The sequence below is a fragment of the Acanthochromis polyacanthus genome, chromosome 15 (assembly GCF_021347895.1).
Source record: "Acanthochromis polyacanthus isolate Apoly-LR-REF ecotype Palm Island chromosome 15, KAUST_Apoly_ChrSc, whole genome shotgun sequence".
Lineage (NCBI taxonomy): Eukaryota > Metazoa > Chordata > Actinopteri > Pomacentridae > Acanthochromis > Acanthochromis polyacanthus.
The window spans coordinates 38,238,943-38,256,901 of NC_067127.1; the positions used below are offsets into that span (position 1 = coordinate 38,238,943).

Below are 17,959 nucleotides of genomic sequence, written 5' to 3' on the forward strand. Positions count from 1 at the left end.
GCAGAGCAACACAACCTCTCAAGCAAAGAGCAGCTGAAGAAAACAGAGAAGAATGTGAGAAGATGTGAGCAGAAATGAGTGGACTCTGGTTTCCTCCATGAGGAGGACTAAAGGAGGCACCAAAGAACCTCATCTTAGTTCAACTGAGTTCCTGCTGTGGAGCCTGAATTTAATAAACTGACAATAATCAGACTTCAGAAACAGTAATTGGCTAATCTGAACTGTGAGAAGTAATCTGATTACAGCTCTGTACTTCCTGCTGCTGCTAGTTAAACCTTTTCTGTCACGTTTGGTCAAAACAGGGAAAGAAAACTAGGTTTTAATGATTTTTTGCTTGTCATTGATTTCTAAAGTGTGTTTTTGTTTCTCTTGTGAAAGAACTAATAAATGTTTCTGAGCTGGGATTGGTCCAGATAACACCTGTGAACACCTGTGTGATGCTCTAACGTACAGAAAACCGTCACTGCAACAGAAAAGCTGTAGTTTCTGCTCCATTTAGTCTGTCCTCGTCACATGACCACGTCCTGCCCTCAGGGAGCCAATGATGCTTCATCGATCTCTGTGTGACTTCCTGGGTCACGCTCACACACATCCGTCTTTGTGAGGACCTGAGACCTGAAGCTAAATGCTAAAAATACAGGCTAAGGGCTAAAACAAAAACCGAAAGGCAAATTTCACAAGCTAAATGCTAAAGATAGAGGGTAAGAGCTAAAACACAAACAGAAGAAGGGTCATTTTACAAGCTAAATGCTAAAAATACAGACTAAAGGCAAAAACAAAAACAGAAGAAGGCTATTGTACAAGCCAAATGCTAAAATTGCAGACTAAAGGCTAAATCAAAAACAGAAAAGAGCTAATTTTACTAGCTAAATACTAAAATACAGACTAAATACTAAATCAAAAACAGAAAAAGGCTAGTTTTACAAGCTAAATGTTAAAAATACAGGCTAAGGGCAAACACACAAAGTGTAACTTGAGGTGAAACTGTTTTGGATTTCAGTTGGTTGACTCAGGTGTCTCCAGGTGTTCTGTCCGTACCTGAACTGTGAGCTGCTCCTGAGCTGACTTCATCCACAGAAATGATCCACCCTGAAACAGACGATCAGAGTGTACTTGTCACACCCGTTGGATTGATCTGGAACTATGCTGACATGTTTTCCTCATTTTTACATCTGAACAGCAGAGACCTGGTGCATGTTTGCAGACATAGTTTATTTCTGTATGACTAGCAGCACATTATACAGCTAAAAACACAGAACGACTGTTAAAAGACTGGCTGAAAGGGAATTACACAGGCTGAAGATCAAAAAGCACAGTCTGAACTTTAAAATAAAACAAGATCACAATACAACTTGTACCAGCTAGCTGTTAAAAACCCAGGCTAAATGCTAAAGATACAGACTGCAGCAGGATAAAAGTAAAAACATGCCCAAAATACACACTACAGGCTGAAACAAAACCAGATAAAATAAATACATTTACACGCCACCAGCAAAATGCTAAATTCATAAAGTAAACAATAAAGTGCAGACTAAACGCAACAAATAAAATAAAGGCTAATTTTACAAGCTAAAGGCTAAATGACGTTTATTTACGTTCTCAGTTTTGTTGCTTTCCTGTTTCTGTACAGATAAATGATCGTGGGACAGTCAGACATTTCTCATTACTGAGTTTTAGAGCAGCAGCGTCACTTCAACAGCCAAATAACAGATTCTGAACAAACAGAAGCAGCTGATTCACTAACAGGAGAACAGAAATTAGAGCAGAAATAAAGCCAAGGCCACAGAGTGGAGCTTTGTGTGAAACATCCTCACCTGGAACGTCAGCACACCGAACCGCTCATCCTCTCTGCTGCCTTCGTCCTCCTCTTCCTCCTCTGGACATGTGAGCCTCCCAACACCTGAAACACAAGACGGACGGAAAAACACGTAAAGCTGCTGTCAGTCACAAAACAAAGGCTAAGGAGGGCAAAGACAGAGTCAAATGAAAGGAAAAACGCAAGCAAGAGGGGCTAAAATACATAGCAGAACAACAGATAGATATCTAGATAAAACAGATAAATGACCAGATAAAAAGATAAATATCCAGATAAATAGATAAACAGATAAATATCCAGATAAATAGATAAATATCCAGATACATATCCAGATAAAACAGATACATATCCAGATAAAACAGATACATATCCAGATAAAACAGATACATATCCAGATAAATAGATAAGTATCCAGATACATATCCAGATAAAACAGATAAATATCCAGATAAATAGATAAGTATCCAGATACATATCCAGATAAAACAGATAAATATTCAGATAAATAGATAAGTATCCAGATACATATCCAGATAAAACAGATAAATATCCAGATAAATAGATAAGTATCCAGATACATATCCAGATAAAACAGATAAATATCCAGATAAATAGATAAGTATCCAGATACATATCCAGATAAAACAGATAAATATCCAGATAAATAGATAAGTATCCAGATACATATCCAGATAAAACAGATAAATATCCAGATAAATAGATAAGTATCCAGATACATATCCAGATAAAACAGATAAATATTCAGATAAATAGATAAGTATCCAGATACATATCCAGATAAAACAGATAAATATCCAGATAAAACAGATGCATATCCAGATAAAATACAGGGTTCCAGACTGCGACTAAATGGTCGCATTTTGCGACCAAAATTTGAGCGAGTGCAAGTAAATTTTTCATCTACTCGTGCATGTGCGACCAGTAAATTTGCCAATTTCTTTTTAAATTACTATTGAATGTTTTTTGTTGCTTACAAACTTCTGCTCCACACTTCCACCCAGTGGACAGTAATGTACAAATGAGCTGGTTTAACCGACATTAACTCCAAAAGAAGAAGAAAGGAGACGAACACCAAACAAGAAGAAGGCAGGCCAATCATGTGTGTGAGAGCGGGGGGTGAATGACGGTGAAGCTCCTGATGTTTCACAAAGCCTTTATTTATGTTCAGCCTTATTTTGAACACAAATTCACCTTCCTGTCCTTCACTCCTTTCTTGTCTCCATTCCAGCTGCTTCTAAGTTCAGACACATCCTTTACTCGACAGCAACAGTGGAACTGTTTTCTTTCATCTTTACGTGAATTTTCTGACTTTTCGGCAGTGTCTTTGTCATGTCAACAAACCTCTTCTTAGAGGAACCCTTCCTCTGCCGCTGGAATGGTTACAAAATAAAAGCCTGTAGCATTTAAAATATGCCTTCAAAATAAAAGCCTGGAACAGTAACACCAGCAAAGCAAAGGCTTATCAAAATTGATGAAATGATCAACAGACCTTTATAAGAGTAATTTACATGTGACTCAGTATAAATACATAACATGCACACGCATAACATGCACACGCATAACACATGCCTGTACTCAGCATGAGGTCTTTTTTATTAAAGTTTCATCCGTCAGAAATGATCCATCAACTGAGCAGCCTTGGTGGAGTACTGCTCTCTGAGTGCTTTTCTTGTTATGTTGTGTCAACTGCTGCACTATAAATTGTGAATTGAAAACATAGTTTCTGCATTTATTGTGCAAGTGTTTATCAGTAATACAGTGAAAATGAGACGAAATGGGAATATTTACTTTGCAAGTCGATGTTGGTGTGCGTCTCTAAATTTTCTGGTTGCGCTCCTAAAATTTTAAGTTAGAGGCCACTGTGCTACTAAGAAAAAAGTTAGTGTGGAGCCCTGAAACCAGATAAATATCCAGATAAATATCCAGAAAAACAGATAAAAAAATCAGATAAAACAGATAAATATCCAGATAACAGTTAAAAATCCTGATAAATATCCAGAAAAAGAGATAATTCTCCAGACAAAACCGATAACTATCCAGATAAATATCCAACTTTAATCACTGTAACCAAGGCATTCTGTGTGAACAGAAAACAGACATTTGGGTGAAATGAGCCTTTAAAGAGGCAGCAGTTGTTGAAAAGCATCACCTGTTCTCAGGTGAGTCACCTGCAAAATGACTTTAATTCTTCTTTATTTCTACTTCAAGAAGCTGAGAGTCTTCGCTTTAGAAAACCTGACGCTGGTCCACAACGCTCTGGAGGAAAAATACTCAGTTTAATCTGTAAACACACCAAAAACACATCAGCTACAAGCCAGTAACACGCCAACTACATGTCAGAAACACGCCTATAACACACCAGCTACACATCAATAACATGCCAGCTACAAACCAGAAACGTGTCAGCAACACACCATGAAACAGGAAGAGGCTCCTCCTGCTGGAACAACCAGGAACTACAGCTGATCTACATTTACTGACATCATGGACAGAAAACAGGTTTACTGCAGTGCATCCTACCATCTAGTACTACATCCTACCATCCAGAACTATATCCTACCATCTAGTACTACATCCTACCATCTAGAACTACATCCTACCATCTAGTACTATATCCTACCATCTAGTACTACATCCTACCATCTAGAACTATATCCTACCATCTAGTACTACATCCTACCATCTAGTACTACATCCTACCATCTAGTACTACATCCTACCATCCAGAACTATATCCTACCATCTAGTACTACATCCTACCATCTAGAACTATATCCTACCATCTAGTACTACATCCTACCATCTAGAACTATATCCTACCATCTAGAACTACATCCTACCATCTAGAACTACATCCTACCATCTAGAACTACATCCTACCATCTAGAACTACATCCTACCATCTAGAACTATATCCTACCATCTAGTACTACATCCTACCATCTAGTACTACATCCTACCATCTAGAACTACATCCTACCATCTAGTACTACATCCTACCATCTAGTACTACATCCTACCATCTAGAACTACATCCTACCATCTAGTACTACATCCTACCATCCAGAACTATATCCTACCATCTAGTACTACATCCTACCATCTAGAACTACATCCTACCATCTAGTACTGCATCCTACCATCTAGTACGACATCCTACCATCTCGTACTGCATCCTACCATCTAGTACTGCATCCTACCATCTAGTACGACATCCTACCATCTAGAACTACATCCTACCATCTAGTACTGCATCCTACCATCTAGTACTACATCCTACCATCTAGAACTATATCCTACCATCTAGTACTACATCCTACCATCTAGTACTACATCCTACCATCTAGAACTACATCCTACCATCTAGAACTATATTCTACCATCTAGTACTACATCCTACCATCTAGTACTACATCCTACCATCTAGTACTGCATCCTACCATCTAGTACTACATCCTACCATCTAGTACTACATCCTACCATCTAGTACTACATCCTACCATCTAGAACTACATCCTACCATCTAGTACTACATCCTACCATCTAGAACTATATCCTACCATCTAGTAGGGCTGAACGATTTATCTAATTTGCGATTTTATCGCGATATTACGTCACGCGATTTTGAAATCGCGTGGCTACTCGATTTTGAGCCTTTGTTTGGTTGTTTCGCACCCATTCATTTTAATCATGCCTGTGCATTCATATCCAAGGCCGCTAGGGGCGATAGTGCGCCCGCCCCTGGTATAGCAGGCGGAGTTAGGGAAAGAAGAAGCACACCTTGACGAGAGGCAAGCGGAGGCAAGCAGCAGCTAGCAGCTAACTTATAGCAAACAAACTTTCCCCACAATGCGTGAGGATCAGGAAAGTGAAGACAGCGATGGAAACACTGCACAGACTGTTTCTTTGCAGTCTAAGAGAAAAGGATCGTCCATTATCTGGCAGTATCTTGGATTTAAAAAAGAAGACGACGCACAGTCGGAGGTAATTTGCAGAACATGTGGGGCGAAAGTCTTAACATCAAAAGGAAACACTACAAATCTTTTCCAACATCTAAAAAACCACCACAAAACCGTATATGATGGCTGCATGGCAAAAATACCAACAAGACCAAAAGCACCTCAACAAGCTTCACTTAAAGTGATGTTTGAAAATGTTACCCCGTACGAGCGAACATCAAAAAGACACAGAGAAATCACACAGGCAATAGCGGAGTACCTGGCTAAAGACATGCTGCCTTTTAACAGTGTCAGCGGATCTGGATTCATGAAGATGGTCAATGTTTTGGACAAGCGATACAGCATCCCCGCACGTACTTACTTCAGCCAGGTTGCCATCCCTGAACTATATAAAAAGTGCAAGCACGAAGTCATGATGGAGATTCAAGCAGCTGGGTTTTTCGCTGGTACAACAGACTTGTGGACAAGTCGTGCATCTGAGCCGTACCAAAGTCTCACGGTCCATTTCATCACTGAAGATTTTGACATAAAAGCTCGCTGCCTTCAAACTGCCTACTTCCCAGACGACCATACAGGCGAAAATATTGCAGCAAGTCTGAGGGAGGGACTTTCGTGTTGGAATCTACCTGAAGAAAAACTTGTGTGCATCACCACAGACAACGCGTCAAATATGGTGAAGGCTGCGGAGCTGAATGAGTGGACCAGGCTTCAATGCTTCGGACACAGACTCCACCTCGCCATTGGTAAGTTTGTATTTTGTTCACGTGTGGTGGAAAAACAGACAAAAACATCTGACAAACATATTGATAATTCTACATAAATGAATGGGGTCATTTGTTATAACATAAATAACTCGTAAGAAGGGTTTCTTCAGTCGTCATCTGTACTTACAAGTACAGATGACGACTGAAGAAACCCTTTTTACGATGGGTCCTTCCTGTACGACTGAGACCCTTCACAAGCAACATAAACAACTAGTTTCTCATTTACATGGTGGCTTTAAATGTGAAACTATAATCAGAGGTGGGTAGTATTAAGTCACAATTACTCAATTAGATGAACATTTTGAAGTTTGTTCTTATACTTTTTAACTTCTAATTGGATAATGCTAGTATCTGTCCTCGACCTTTTGGAGGATTTCATTGAAAATATTATGATTTTTACTGTATGTTTTTGTTTGCCATATCTAAAATATTATTCAGAATTTTTACCCTCAAAATCAAAGTGACTCATTACTACTATACTTTTTTTTTTTTTTTAAACACTTTTACTTGAGCTTCTTCTAACATTACTCTACCCACTTCTAAATTTAATGGTGTAAATTAACTGCTGCTTGGCTTAAGCTGTAAAAGATGTGATGGTGACTATCAACTAATTATTTTTTGGCTTTGTTTTTCAGAAAACGCTCTTAAAGAAGTAGATGACAAGGTGTCAAGAGCCACAGGACTGTGTAGGAAGCTTGTAGGGCATTTCTCACACAGCTCTAAAAAGAAAATAGCCTTGGCTGAAGCACAGAGGCAGCTTAACTTACCTGAGCACTGTCTCATTGTGGAATGTCAAACACGATGGGGATCCAAAGAGAAGATGATCCAAAGAGTCCTCGAACAGGCCAAGGCCATATCAAAGGTCTTATCAGGAACACCAGCACGCACTCTCATCCCAACGTGGCAAGACATGGATGTGCTTGAATCTATTCACAAAGCACTACATCCACTATTAGAGTTCACAGATGCTCTATCCGGAGAAGAGTACGTCAGCATCTCCTACCTCAAGCCTGTTCTCCATCACTTGGCCACATCTGTGCTTGCTGACGATGCAGAGGATACTGAGTTAACAAAGTCAATTAAATCCAAAGTCCAGACATACCTTGAAAACAAATACAGCTGCCCTATCACTCAAGAACTTTTGGATGTGGCGTCATTTTTAGACCCTCGTTTCAAAACAAAGTACACCAACACAGACAAGATTCCCATCATTAAAAGCAGACTGAAGACAGAAATGCTGGATATACTAAGACAAGTAAGTCAAAATTGTATGGTTGAATATGATATTATGTTGAAACATGTATAAACTGAAATATTTTGTTATTTTTATCCTTCACTTGATAGGAGAAGAGATCTCGCACCGAAAGTGCCCACGGTCCACAAAGTGCACATTCCAGTGGGGCAAAAGGAAAGAAGTCAATTGGCAGCCTCTTCAAGTCCAGCGCTTCAGCCTCCGATGTGTCCAGTGTCAGTGTTCAGCCCGAAGATGTTGTGGAGGCCGAGTTTTGCAGCTACCTCCTTGCCCCCTTGATTGATGGAGAAGACGATCCACTTAAGTGGTGGAAAGAGTACAAATTTAACTTTCCCCACCTGTCGAAAATGGCCCGCAAGTACTTGTGTATACCTGCCACTAGTGCTGCTTCGGAGCGCCTTTTTAGCACAGGGGGCAACATTGTCACTTGCACACGAGCATCACTTAAACCAGCAAACGTGGACATGTTGGTCTTCTTAGCTAAGAACCTGTGAACAGTAAAACCTGGCGGAGGGTGTTTCGTTCAGTTGCACTTAAGTTTGTTTAGTAGTGTTTCGTACTCAAGTATTTTAATTTAAAGAAATGTTAAAAGGTATTTAATATTTACCTTTAGCAAGCATTTGATTTTGATGCACCTGATATCTTTTCTTTGAATACTTTTATTTATTATTTTTATTTTATCTCTAACTTACAAGCTGAAAAGTTTACTTGAGTTTTGAGAGTTTGTTGCACTATGCACTCTCTGCACTTTGTTTTGTTGACAAAGTCAAATGTTCACAAAGCTTCACATTCAGTGAATTTAATAAAAATGGCTTTGTATAAACAAGATAGTTTTGTTATTATTATGTAGCTTTATATACAACAAAAGGTATTTTTGGTGCAGTTAAAAAAAAAAGAAAAATCGAAGAAAAATCGATATCGCAATATTGGTAGCTAAAAATCGCAATTTTGAATTTGGTCAAAATCGTTCAGCCCTACCATCTAGTACTACATCCTACCATCTAGTACTACATCCTACCATCTAGAACTATATCCTACCATCTAGAACTATATCCTACCATCTAGTACTACATCCTACCATCTAGTACTACATCCTACCATCTAGAACTACATCCTACCATCTAGTACTACATCCTACCATCTAGAACTATATCCTACCATCTAGCACTACATCCTACCATCTAGAACTACATTTACCCTCTAGTACTACAATTTAATAACTTTAAAGTAGTTGTAAAGTAAAAGTGTGTACTACCAGTAAAATGGTCTCAGATATTTAATGATCCCAACATCAATCAAAGTGGATCCAGAATCAGAACCTTTAACCAAAAACACCTGAGCAGGTAACAGCAGCTCCCCTTTCCTCTGAGAGGAACAAACACAATATCTGATGACCTCCACCAGCCCTCCTCAGACCTTCTTCATATCAAACCAATCACAACATTTCTGTCCTTCATTTCTTTCATTAGTTAATTATTAAAAACATGCGACCAGGAACCATCAGGTCCACCATGTTGGTCTCCTCATCCTGGAGATGTTCAACATTTCTACTTTCACAAATTCCTCAAATTAACTCGACTTTTTAAAAGACTTGACTCGACTTTCTAAAGGAAAACATGTCGTTAACACCCACATCCACCCATCATCTATACACCTGTTTATCCTCTGTAGGGGTAGAGTCTGTCACAGGTTCACCTGGACAGGTAACGGTCTATCACAGGGCTACACATGAAGACAATCACATCTACAGATAATTTAGAATCAATTATTAACCTCAGCATGTTTGTGGACTGTGGGAGGAATCTGGAGAACCTGAAGAACGCAGCAGGGAGAACATAAAGACTCCACACAAAAAGATCCCAGGAAGACCCGGACACAAACCGGGGATCTTCTAGCTGTGAGGAGCTGCCAGGTGAAGATGTGATAGACTGTTACCTGTCCAGGTGAACCTGTTTTATTATGTTTCTTCTGGTTAATCGTCTGTTTCTATTTTTCCAACATTTATATCTATTGCTTCATTAATCACACCAGATCGGTCTGAAAGGGTCCTCATCAATAAGTGTGACGTCAGTACTGAACCTGTCCAGGTGGTCGCTCTGCCTGCAGCCTTCTGATTGGCTGTTGGACTGCAGGTGTTAACCTGACCGTTTGTCCCTTCGCTCTGCCTATCAGGCTGTCGGGGGACAAACACGACAAACACAGCGGGGCTTCCTCCGACGAACCCCGGGCCGAACCGGGCCCAAACCCCGCCCCGACACCGCCCTCCACCGACTAGTAGACCAAGTCAAAGCGCTGGAGAGCCGCCGCCGGGGACCGTGGCCCAGTTCAGCGCCTGCTACACGGTGCCCAGCACCGAACACATCGACTCGTCGGAGCCGTCAGCCACACACCCGCCCACCGCCCGCTTACCTGAGGCCGAGGAGTGCGGCGCGGCCCGGGATGCCTCCACGAACAAGTCCCGGAGAGCGGAGAAGAGACGAAACTTTATCCGGAGCTCCGGTACTCCGACGCGGCGAGGGAGGGAGGGAGGGAGGGAGAACAGACAGAGGCCGGGAGCAGCGCTGAGGTTCGACCGCGGAGACTGGAGGTCGGGCTGGAGCAGCGCAGGCAGCGGGCGTCGGCAGCAGAAGCAGCCGGCTGAGACGCTCCGTCCGTCGGTAGAGAATCCGCTGAGAGCCGCTCGGAGAAAGTTAGCTGCCCTGCTCAGCTGTCGCCATCTTTACCCGCGGGGCATGACGGGTAATCCTCAGGAATCCCGGCCACCCCGCACACACCGCTCACGTCCTGCGCGATGACGCACAGCACTCGATCTGCGGCTGCGCAGTTGAAGAATGACGCTTCGAGGCACGTGACCGACTTTTTTTTAAAGGACTGAAGAAAATAATAAATATTTTGTATTAAATCGAATTTATTTAATTTTCTGAAGTTATTGGTTATTTAGATCTATTTAATTTCACCTGGAAAACCTGCATCTGTTAGTTTGAACCTTTTCATACTTGAATTATTTTTTAAAAATAATTCCTGCAATTCCTTATTATCGGGTTGTCCAAATAGCTCTCTCAAACATCTACAGTTGATCCAAAACGCTGCTGCGAGAGTACTGACAGGAGTTAGCAAAAGAGATCATATTTCCCCTATACTTGCTTCTCTTCACTGGCTTCCTGTTAAATCCAGAATAGAATTTAAAATCCTTCTTCTGACATATAAAGCTCTTAATAACCAATCTCCATCATATCTTAAAGATCTGATAGTACCTTATTATCCTAGTAGAACTCTTCGCTCTCAAACTGCAGGCTTACTTGTTGTTCCTAGAATTTCTAAAAGTAGAATGGGAGGCAGAGCCTTCAGTTATCAGGCGCCTCTCCTGTGGAACCTGCTCCCAGTTTGGGTTCGGGAGGCAGACACCCTCTCTATTTTTAAGACCAGGCTTAAAGCGTTCCTTTTTGACAAATCTTATAGTTGGGGCTGACTGGGTGACCCACAGAGGTTCGGCTTGTGTCTTCATTGTACAGCTGACCCCCTCTTGGACGTCCCTTCGTTCTGCCTCTAGTCATGCTGCTATAGGCCTAGGCTGCTGGGGGACTTTTCTTGACGCACTGAGCCCTTCTCTATCTACCTTTACATTTAATATGTATACCGTTATTGCAGTACATTCACTCTGTTTCCCCCTGTGCTATTTCTCCGAGTGTCCCTGGTCCCAGAGCTGGATGCTTCAGATCTGCGGTTGATGTTCCACCAGCTGGTCCAGTCTCCACCATGTCCACTGTGGGATGCTGCTGCTGACCTTCCTCCAGCCCTCTGCTTCCAACTCCCTTTTTCCACGAGTCAACTCTGCATCGCCTTCACTATACTGTTATGCTAACTTACATACTGTTTGAATTTTACTGCTAGCTATATATGGAGTATGTTTAATGTCAGAGCCGTACATCATAAGAGTAAACTATGAGTCAGTTTTCAATGTTAGCTTATACTTTGTCTGTGTCACATATCCTGTCATGCATGTATTCAAATGTGTGTTGTGTTTTCCTTGCTTTCTCACCCCTCCCTCTTCTCCCATCCCTCCCCCTTGCCCTCTTCTGTCCTTCTCAACCCGCCCGGCCAGCAGGCAGATGGGTCCCCCCTATTTGAGCCGGGTTCTGCTCGAGGTTTCTTCCCTGTTAAAAGGGTGTTTTTCCTTGCCACTGTCTCCTTTGGGCTTGCTCTGGGGGTCAGGCATATGGGTTCTGTAAAGCGTCTTGAGACGATTTGACTGTAATTGACGCTATATAAATAAAATTGAATTGAATTGAATTGAATTGAAAAAAATGGTCCAAATTGAGTTAAAATTTGTCATACAAGACAAAAATGTCAAAACGAGTCGAATTTGGTCCAATAAGAGATAAAATTTCTTCAAAACTTACATTTTTAGAATTTCTACAAAAGGTTCAACTCAATTCCATGACTTTTTAAAGTAAAACCCACCAGTGGGTTTTAAAGGCCTGTTTTACTTTGAAAAGTCACAAAAACGAGTTAAAATTTGTCTAATATGAGCTATAAAAAAAAAAAAATGTCCAAAATGAATTCAAGTGTCCCCAGTTGTTTAAAAAAAATTTCCTTCCATTTTAAAAATGATCACACAGGAAAAATAAATCAACAGAGATGATGAGGAGGTCATGGGCAGGTTTGGTATCCAGAAGAGGAACGCAGAAGGACAGATGGTGGTTGACTTTGCAAAAAGGATGGAAATGACTGTAGTGAATACTTTCTTCCAGAAGAAGCAGGAACATAGGGTGACCTATAAGAGTGGAGGTAGGAGCACACAGGTAGACTACATCTTGTGTAGACGGTGTAATCTGAAGGAGATCAGTGACTGCAAAGTAGTGGTAGGTGAGAGTGTAGCCAGACAGCATAGGATGGTGGTGTGTAGGATGACCCTGGTGGTGAAGAAGATGAAGAGGGCAAAGGCAGAGCAGAGGACCAAATGGTGGAAGCTGAAAAAAGAAGAGTGTTGTATGACTTTCAGGAAAGAGTTGAGACAGGCTTTGGATGGTCAGGAGGTGCTTCCAGATGACTGGACAACTACAGCAAATGTGATCAGGGAGACAGGTCAGAGAGTACTTGGTGTGTCATCTGGAAGGAAAGGAGATAAGGAGACTTGGTGGTGGAATGAGGAGGTGCAGGAGTGGATCCAGAGAAAGAGGTTAGCTAAGAAGAAGTGGGACACTGAGAGGACTGAAGAGAGTAGACAGGAGTACAGGGAGATGCAGCGTAAGGTGAAAGTAGAGGTGGCAAAGGCCAAACAAGGGACTTACGATGACTTGTATGCTAAGTTGGACAGTAAGGAGGGAGAGACTGATCTGTACAGGTTGGCAAGGCAGAGAGACAGAGATGGGAAGGACGTGCAGCAGGTTAGGGTGATAAAGGATAAGGATGGAAGTGTGTTGACAGGTGCCAATAGTGTGATGGGAAGATGGAAAGAGTACTTTGAAGAGTTGATGAATGAGGAAAATGAGAGAGACCGAAGAGTAGAAGAGGTGACTGTTGTGGACCAGGAAGTAGCAAAGATTAGTAAGGATGAAGTGAGGAGGGCATTGAAGAGGATGAAGAGTGGAAAGGCACTTGGTCCTGATGATATACCTGTGGAGGTATGGAAGTGTCTCAGAGAGGTAGCAGTAGAGTTTCTGACTGGGTTGTTCAACAGGATCTTAGATAGTGAGAAGATGCCCGAGGAATGGAGGAGAAGTGTGCTGGTGCCCATCTTTAAGAACAAGGGAGATGTGCAGAGTTGTGGCAACTACAGAGGAATAAAGCTGATGAGCCACACGATGAAGCTATGGGAAAGAGTAGTTGAAGCTAGACGAATGGCAGAGGTGAACATCTGTGAGCAGCAGTATGGTTTCATGCCAAGAAAGAGTACAACAGATGCAATATTTGCTTTGAGGATGTTGACAGAGAAGTACAGAAAAGGTCAGAAGGAGCTGCATTGTGTCTTTGTAGATCTGGAGAAAGCTTCTGACAGGGTGCCCAGAGAGGAACTGTGGTTTTGTATGAGGAAGTCTGGAGTGGCAGAGAAGTATGTTAGAGTGGTGCAGGACATGTATGAGGACTGTAAGACAGTGGTGAGGTGTGCTGTAGGAGTAACAGAGGAGTTCAAGGTGGAGGTGGGAGTACATCAGGGATCAGCTCTGAGCCCCTTCTTGTTTGCTATGGTGATGGACAGGATGACAGACGAGGTTAGACAGGAGTCTCCATGGACTATGATGTTTGCAGATGACATTGTGATCTGTAGTGAGAGCAGGGAACAGGTGGAGGAGAAGCTAGAGGCGTGGAGGTTTGCCCTGGAAAGGAGAGGAATGAAGGTTAGCCGCAGCAAGACGGAGTATCTGTGTGTGAATGAGAGGGACCCAAGTGGAAGAGTGAGGTTACAGGGAGAAGAGATCAAGAAGGTGGAGGATTTTAAGTACTTAGGGTCAACAGTCCAGAGCAATGGAGAGTGTGGAAAAGAGGTGAAGAAGCGTGTACAGGCAGGCTGGAACGGCTGGAGAAAAGTGTCAGGTGTGATGTGTGATAGAAGAGTTTCAGCTAAAATGAAAGGAAAGGTTTACAAAACTGTGGTGAGACCAGCCATGTTGTTTGGTCTGGAGACAGTGTCCCTGAGGAAAAGACAGGAGGCAGAGCTGGAGGTAGCAGAACTGAAGATGCTGAGGTTCTCTTTGGGAGTGACCAGGATGGATAGGATCAGGAATGAGTACATCAGAGGGACAGCACATGTTAGAAGCTTTGGAGATAAAGTCAGAGAGGCCAGACTGAGATGGTTCGGACATGTCCAGAGGAGAGAGAGTGAATATATTGGTAGAAGGATGCTGAGTTTCCCACTGCCAGGCAGGAGGCCTAGAGGAAGACCAAAGAGGAGGTTTATGGATGTGGTTAAAGAGGACATGAAGGTAGTTGGTGTGAGAGAAGAGGATGCAGCAGACAGGGTTAGATGGAGGCAATTGATTCACTGTGGAGACCCCTCAAGGGAAAAGTAGAAGACAGGAAAACTCAATCCAAAAATGTAAGAAAATAAATGAAAACCCACATTGAATAAAAACACATTAACAACATGAACAGAATGTCTAAACGCTAAAAAAGAAAAACGTCAATCAAACTTTATTTATAGAGCACTTTTCATACAAAGAATGGAACACAAAGTGCTGTACAACATTTAAAAACATTAAAAACAAAAAGACCCATCCCATCCTCCCTCCATATAGGCACACACACACACACTATGTTTTTCTATCCTTGTGGGGACTTACCATTGACTCCCATTCATATCTAACCCCTAACCCTAACTCTAAACTTAACCCAGACCAAAACAATGGCTAATCCTAAAGAAACGTTTTTGCACTTTTACTTTTTTCAGTAACAACAACATGGCCAAGAAAACACTGTTTAAACTTGTGGGGACATTTGGTCCCCACAACCCCTATAATTACCAGTCCACACACACACACACACACACTCTTACCACTGGCTGTAGGGAGACATGACATGACACTGACGATTGTGGAAAAGCCTCCATTGGGCCGTCCACACTGGGAGGAGCTCCACGCCCGCCGGAGGTGACAACACCCAGACCCCCCGACCCCGACAGACACGGGGACCCCACACCGAGGTGGGGAGCCCCCCAACCAGCCGAGCCGACCCGTGGACAACACCCCCAGCAGCAGACTAGACAGCCCCAGTGTGGAGGACTCCCCTGAGGAAACACTGGAGTTAAAAAAAATAAAAAATAAAATGAAATAAACAAACAAATAAATAAATAAGTAAAGCATGGAAAGTGAAAACAGTAAAATACATAAGATAATAAATAAGTAATGATAAGAACATAAGAAGGCTTAAAAGGTCAGTTAAAAGCCTGATTAAAAAGGTGAGTCTTTAACCTTCCTTTAAAAACATCCACAGTCTCTGCAGTCCTGAGGTTCTCCAGCAGGCTGTTCCAGAGGTGGGGGCCATAGTGGCTAAATGACGCCTCGCCGTGGATTTTGGTTCTGGCTTGTGGTATGATTAAAAGGCTGCTGCCAGAGGGCCTCAGGGTCCGTGAGGGTTGATATGTTAAAAGGAGATTGGACAAATAAGAAGGCGCAAGGCCTTTAAGACATTTAAAAACTAATAAAAGGACCTTAAAATCGATCCAGAAGCAGACATGGAGCCAATGCAGGGACTTTAAAACTGGTGTAATATGCTCCCGCCCTCTGGTCCTTGTCAGCACGTGTGCAGCTGAGTTTTGCAGTAACTGTAGATATAAAATACTCTTTTTGGGAAGACCAGAGAGCAGGGCATTACAATAGTATAAACAAGAAGAGATAAAAGCATGCATTAGCACCTCCTGCTGGCCTGAGTGAGAAACAGGTAGACTCTGGCTATGTTCTACGGTGATAAAAACCTATCTTTGTTATGTTTTTAATATGTGGGATAAAATTCAGCTCAGAGTCAAAAAATAACGCCCAGGTTTTTTACAGATTGTGCTGTTAATCTAAATATAATAACAAGTCACTAAAGTCTAAACAAAAACAGCAGAAAAACAAACAGAACATTTCTATCTTTGAATAAAAGCTAAATAACCTGGAGTCACAGGAGTGCCACATCAAAATATAAATAAATAAATGTGGAAATATAAAGACAAATAAATACATAAATGTGGAAATATAAAAATAAATAAATAAATAAATAAATGTGGAAATATAAAGAGAAATAAATACATAAATAATTGGAAAAATAAAGAGAAATAAATAAATAAATAAATAAATAAAAGGAATATTTTGTCTTTGCTTTTACCTTTTCTGTTTTTTCCAATTATTTATTTATTTATTTCTCTTTATATTTCCACATTTATTTATTTATTTCTCTTTATATTTCCACATTTATTTATTTCTCTTTATATTTCCACATTTATTTATTTATTTCCCTTTATATTTCCTCAGTCCACCAAGAAAAGGAAAAATGCTAATCAGTTTGCTCTGGGCGGGGATTCTGAACACAGGAGTCCTGCCTGACACCAGCTCCCAGCACGGCTGAAGTGAAGCCATGTCACCGCTGAACTTCGGCTTATTCTGCCACTGATAAGAAAATAAACATTAATTTACCGAATTAGCAGCGTCCTTTCAGTGTCTGATGGCAGAATCAGCCGAAGCTCCACGGTGACACGGCTTCACTTCAGGCACAGACGGGCGTAAACTAACCGTGACATCACCCGTTGGTTTCAACGCTGAGAAAATGAAGCCCGGATTTTGCTACTTCCTGGTCGCCATTTTGGATTTTCTGGAGCCAGTGACGTAAAAAGCGTCATCAAACAGACTGGACCGAAGAGCAACTAGGGGCAGGATTGGCTGAGGACTCTCTTATCCCGCCCACATTTTACCGCAGAGGCTTCTGTTGCTGTCTATCAAGTATAGCCACGCCCCCTGGCTCCACCAACTTTAACGATTTATTTAAAATTCAGTATTGATTTATTTTAAGATCGGCCACCTGATCTCTCATTTTGACCATGAAAACTAACGGGAAAAAATCCTGAGCTGTAGAACATCAGTCTATTAAATTTTATTTTTTCCAAAAATGAACTGGGGTCTATGGAGAAAAAGCTTTTTGGAGCCAACCCTAGCGGACGGCGTGATATTGCAAGTTTTTGACACTTCCAAGTGGGCTTCAATTCTGGAGCCAGATGCTACATCCGCTACTGACCTGATTTCACCCTGCCCACTTTTAATTCTTCGTTGTTCCGCATTTTGTCTTCTCACTTCCGGTCAGCCCTTTCTGAGTAGCCGGCTCCACAAAGTTACAGCATCAAAATGTCAACAGACGCGACACCAGGGGCTCTAAAATGTTTTTAAAAGCAGACGTGAACCCGAGCCAGGCCAGCAGTACGAGTCACTTGGCGTGGGTGCTAGTTAGCAGTAGCAGCGCGGGGAGACGACGGGATGCTGCTGCATCGCTGGATTAGGACAGTCGTGCAGTCATGCAGCCTCAATATTATGGAAGGTAAAAGTCCTACACCTTACTCTTCTTTTTGTCATGACTTGTTTCGCCATCATTGTTATCATTATTATAATTACTGAAGAAAAGTTTTCTCTATTAAAAAACGGTGGTGCTTGAGACAGTAATATTTGTTGCTTTGTGCATGTAA

General features: G+C 41.7%; 2 protein-coding genes across 2 annotated transcripts in view; one reads left to right on the forward strand and one right to left on the reverse strand.

Annotated features, from left to right (window-relative positions):
- tjap1 (tight junction associated protein 1 (peripheral)) overlaps positions 1 to 10,585 on the reverse strand; it is a 44,885-nt gene extending 34,300 nt beyond the window's left edge. The window contains exons 1-3 of the mRNA XM_051960200.1: positions 10,222 to 10,585; positions 1,815 to 1,900; positions 1,039 to 1,089 (exon numbers count right to left, since the gene is read on the reverse strand). The gene's annotated coding sequence lies outside the window, so the exon portion shown is untranslated. The remainder of the gene's footprint in view (positions 1 to 1,038; positions 1,090 to 1,814; positions 1,901 to 10,221) is intronic.
- Positions 5,815 to 9,229, forward strand: LOC127537580 (E3 SUMO-protein ligase ZBED1-like). The gene is made up of 3 exons (XM_051960201.1): positions 5,815 to 6,539; positions 7,196 to 7,815; positions 7,905 to 9,229. Exons 1-3 carry the CDS (start codon positions 5,927 to 5,929, stop codon positions 8,304 to 8,306), a joined length of 1,635 nt encoding a protein of 544 aa, XP_051816161.1. The 5' UTR covers positions 5,815 to 5,926; the 3' UTR covers positions 8,307 to 9,229.
- Positions 10,586 to 17,959: the final 7,374 nt, after the last annotated feature.

Bases quoted from the DNA above. Each gene is read 5' to 3' on its own strand.
- LOC127537580 (XM_051960201.1), top strand. From the start codon at position 5,927: ATGGCAAAAATACCAACAAGACCAAAAGCACCTCAACAAGCTTCACTT. The intron at 6,540-7,195 runs GTAAGTTTGTAT...TTTGTTTTTCAG, and splicing joins CAGACTCCACCTCGCCATTG to AAAACGCTCTTAAAGAAGTA. The intron at 7,816-7,904 runs GTAAGTCAAAAT...TTCACTTGATAG, and splicing joins TGCTGGATATACTAAGACAA to GAGAAGAGATCTCGCACCGA.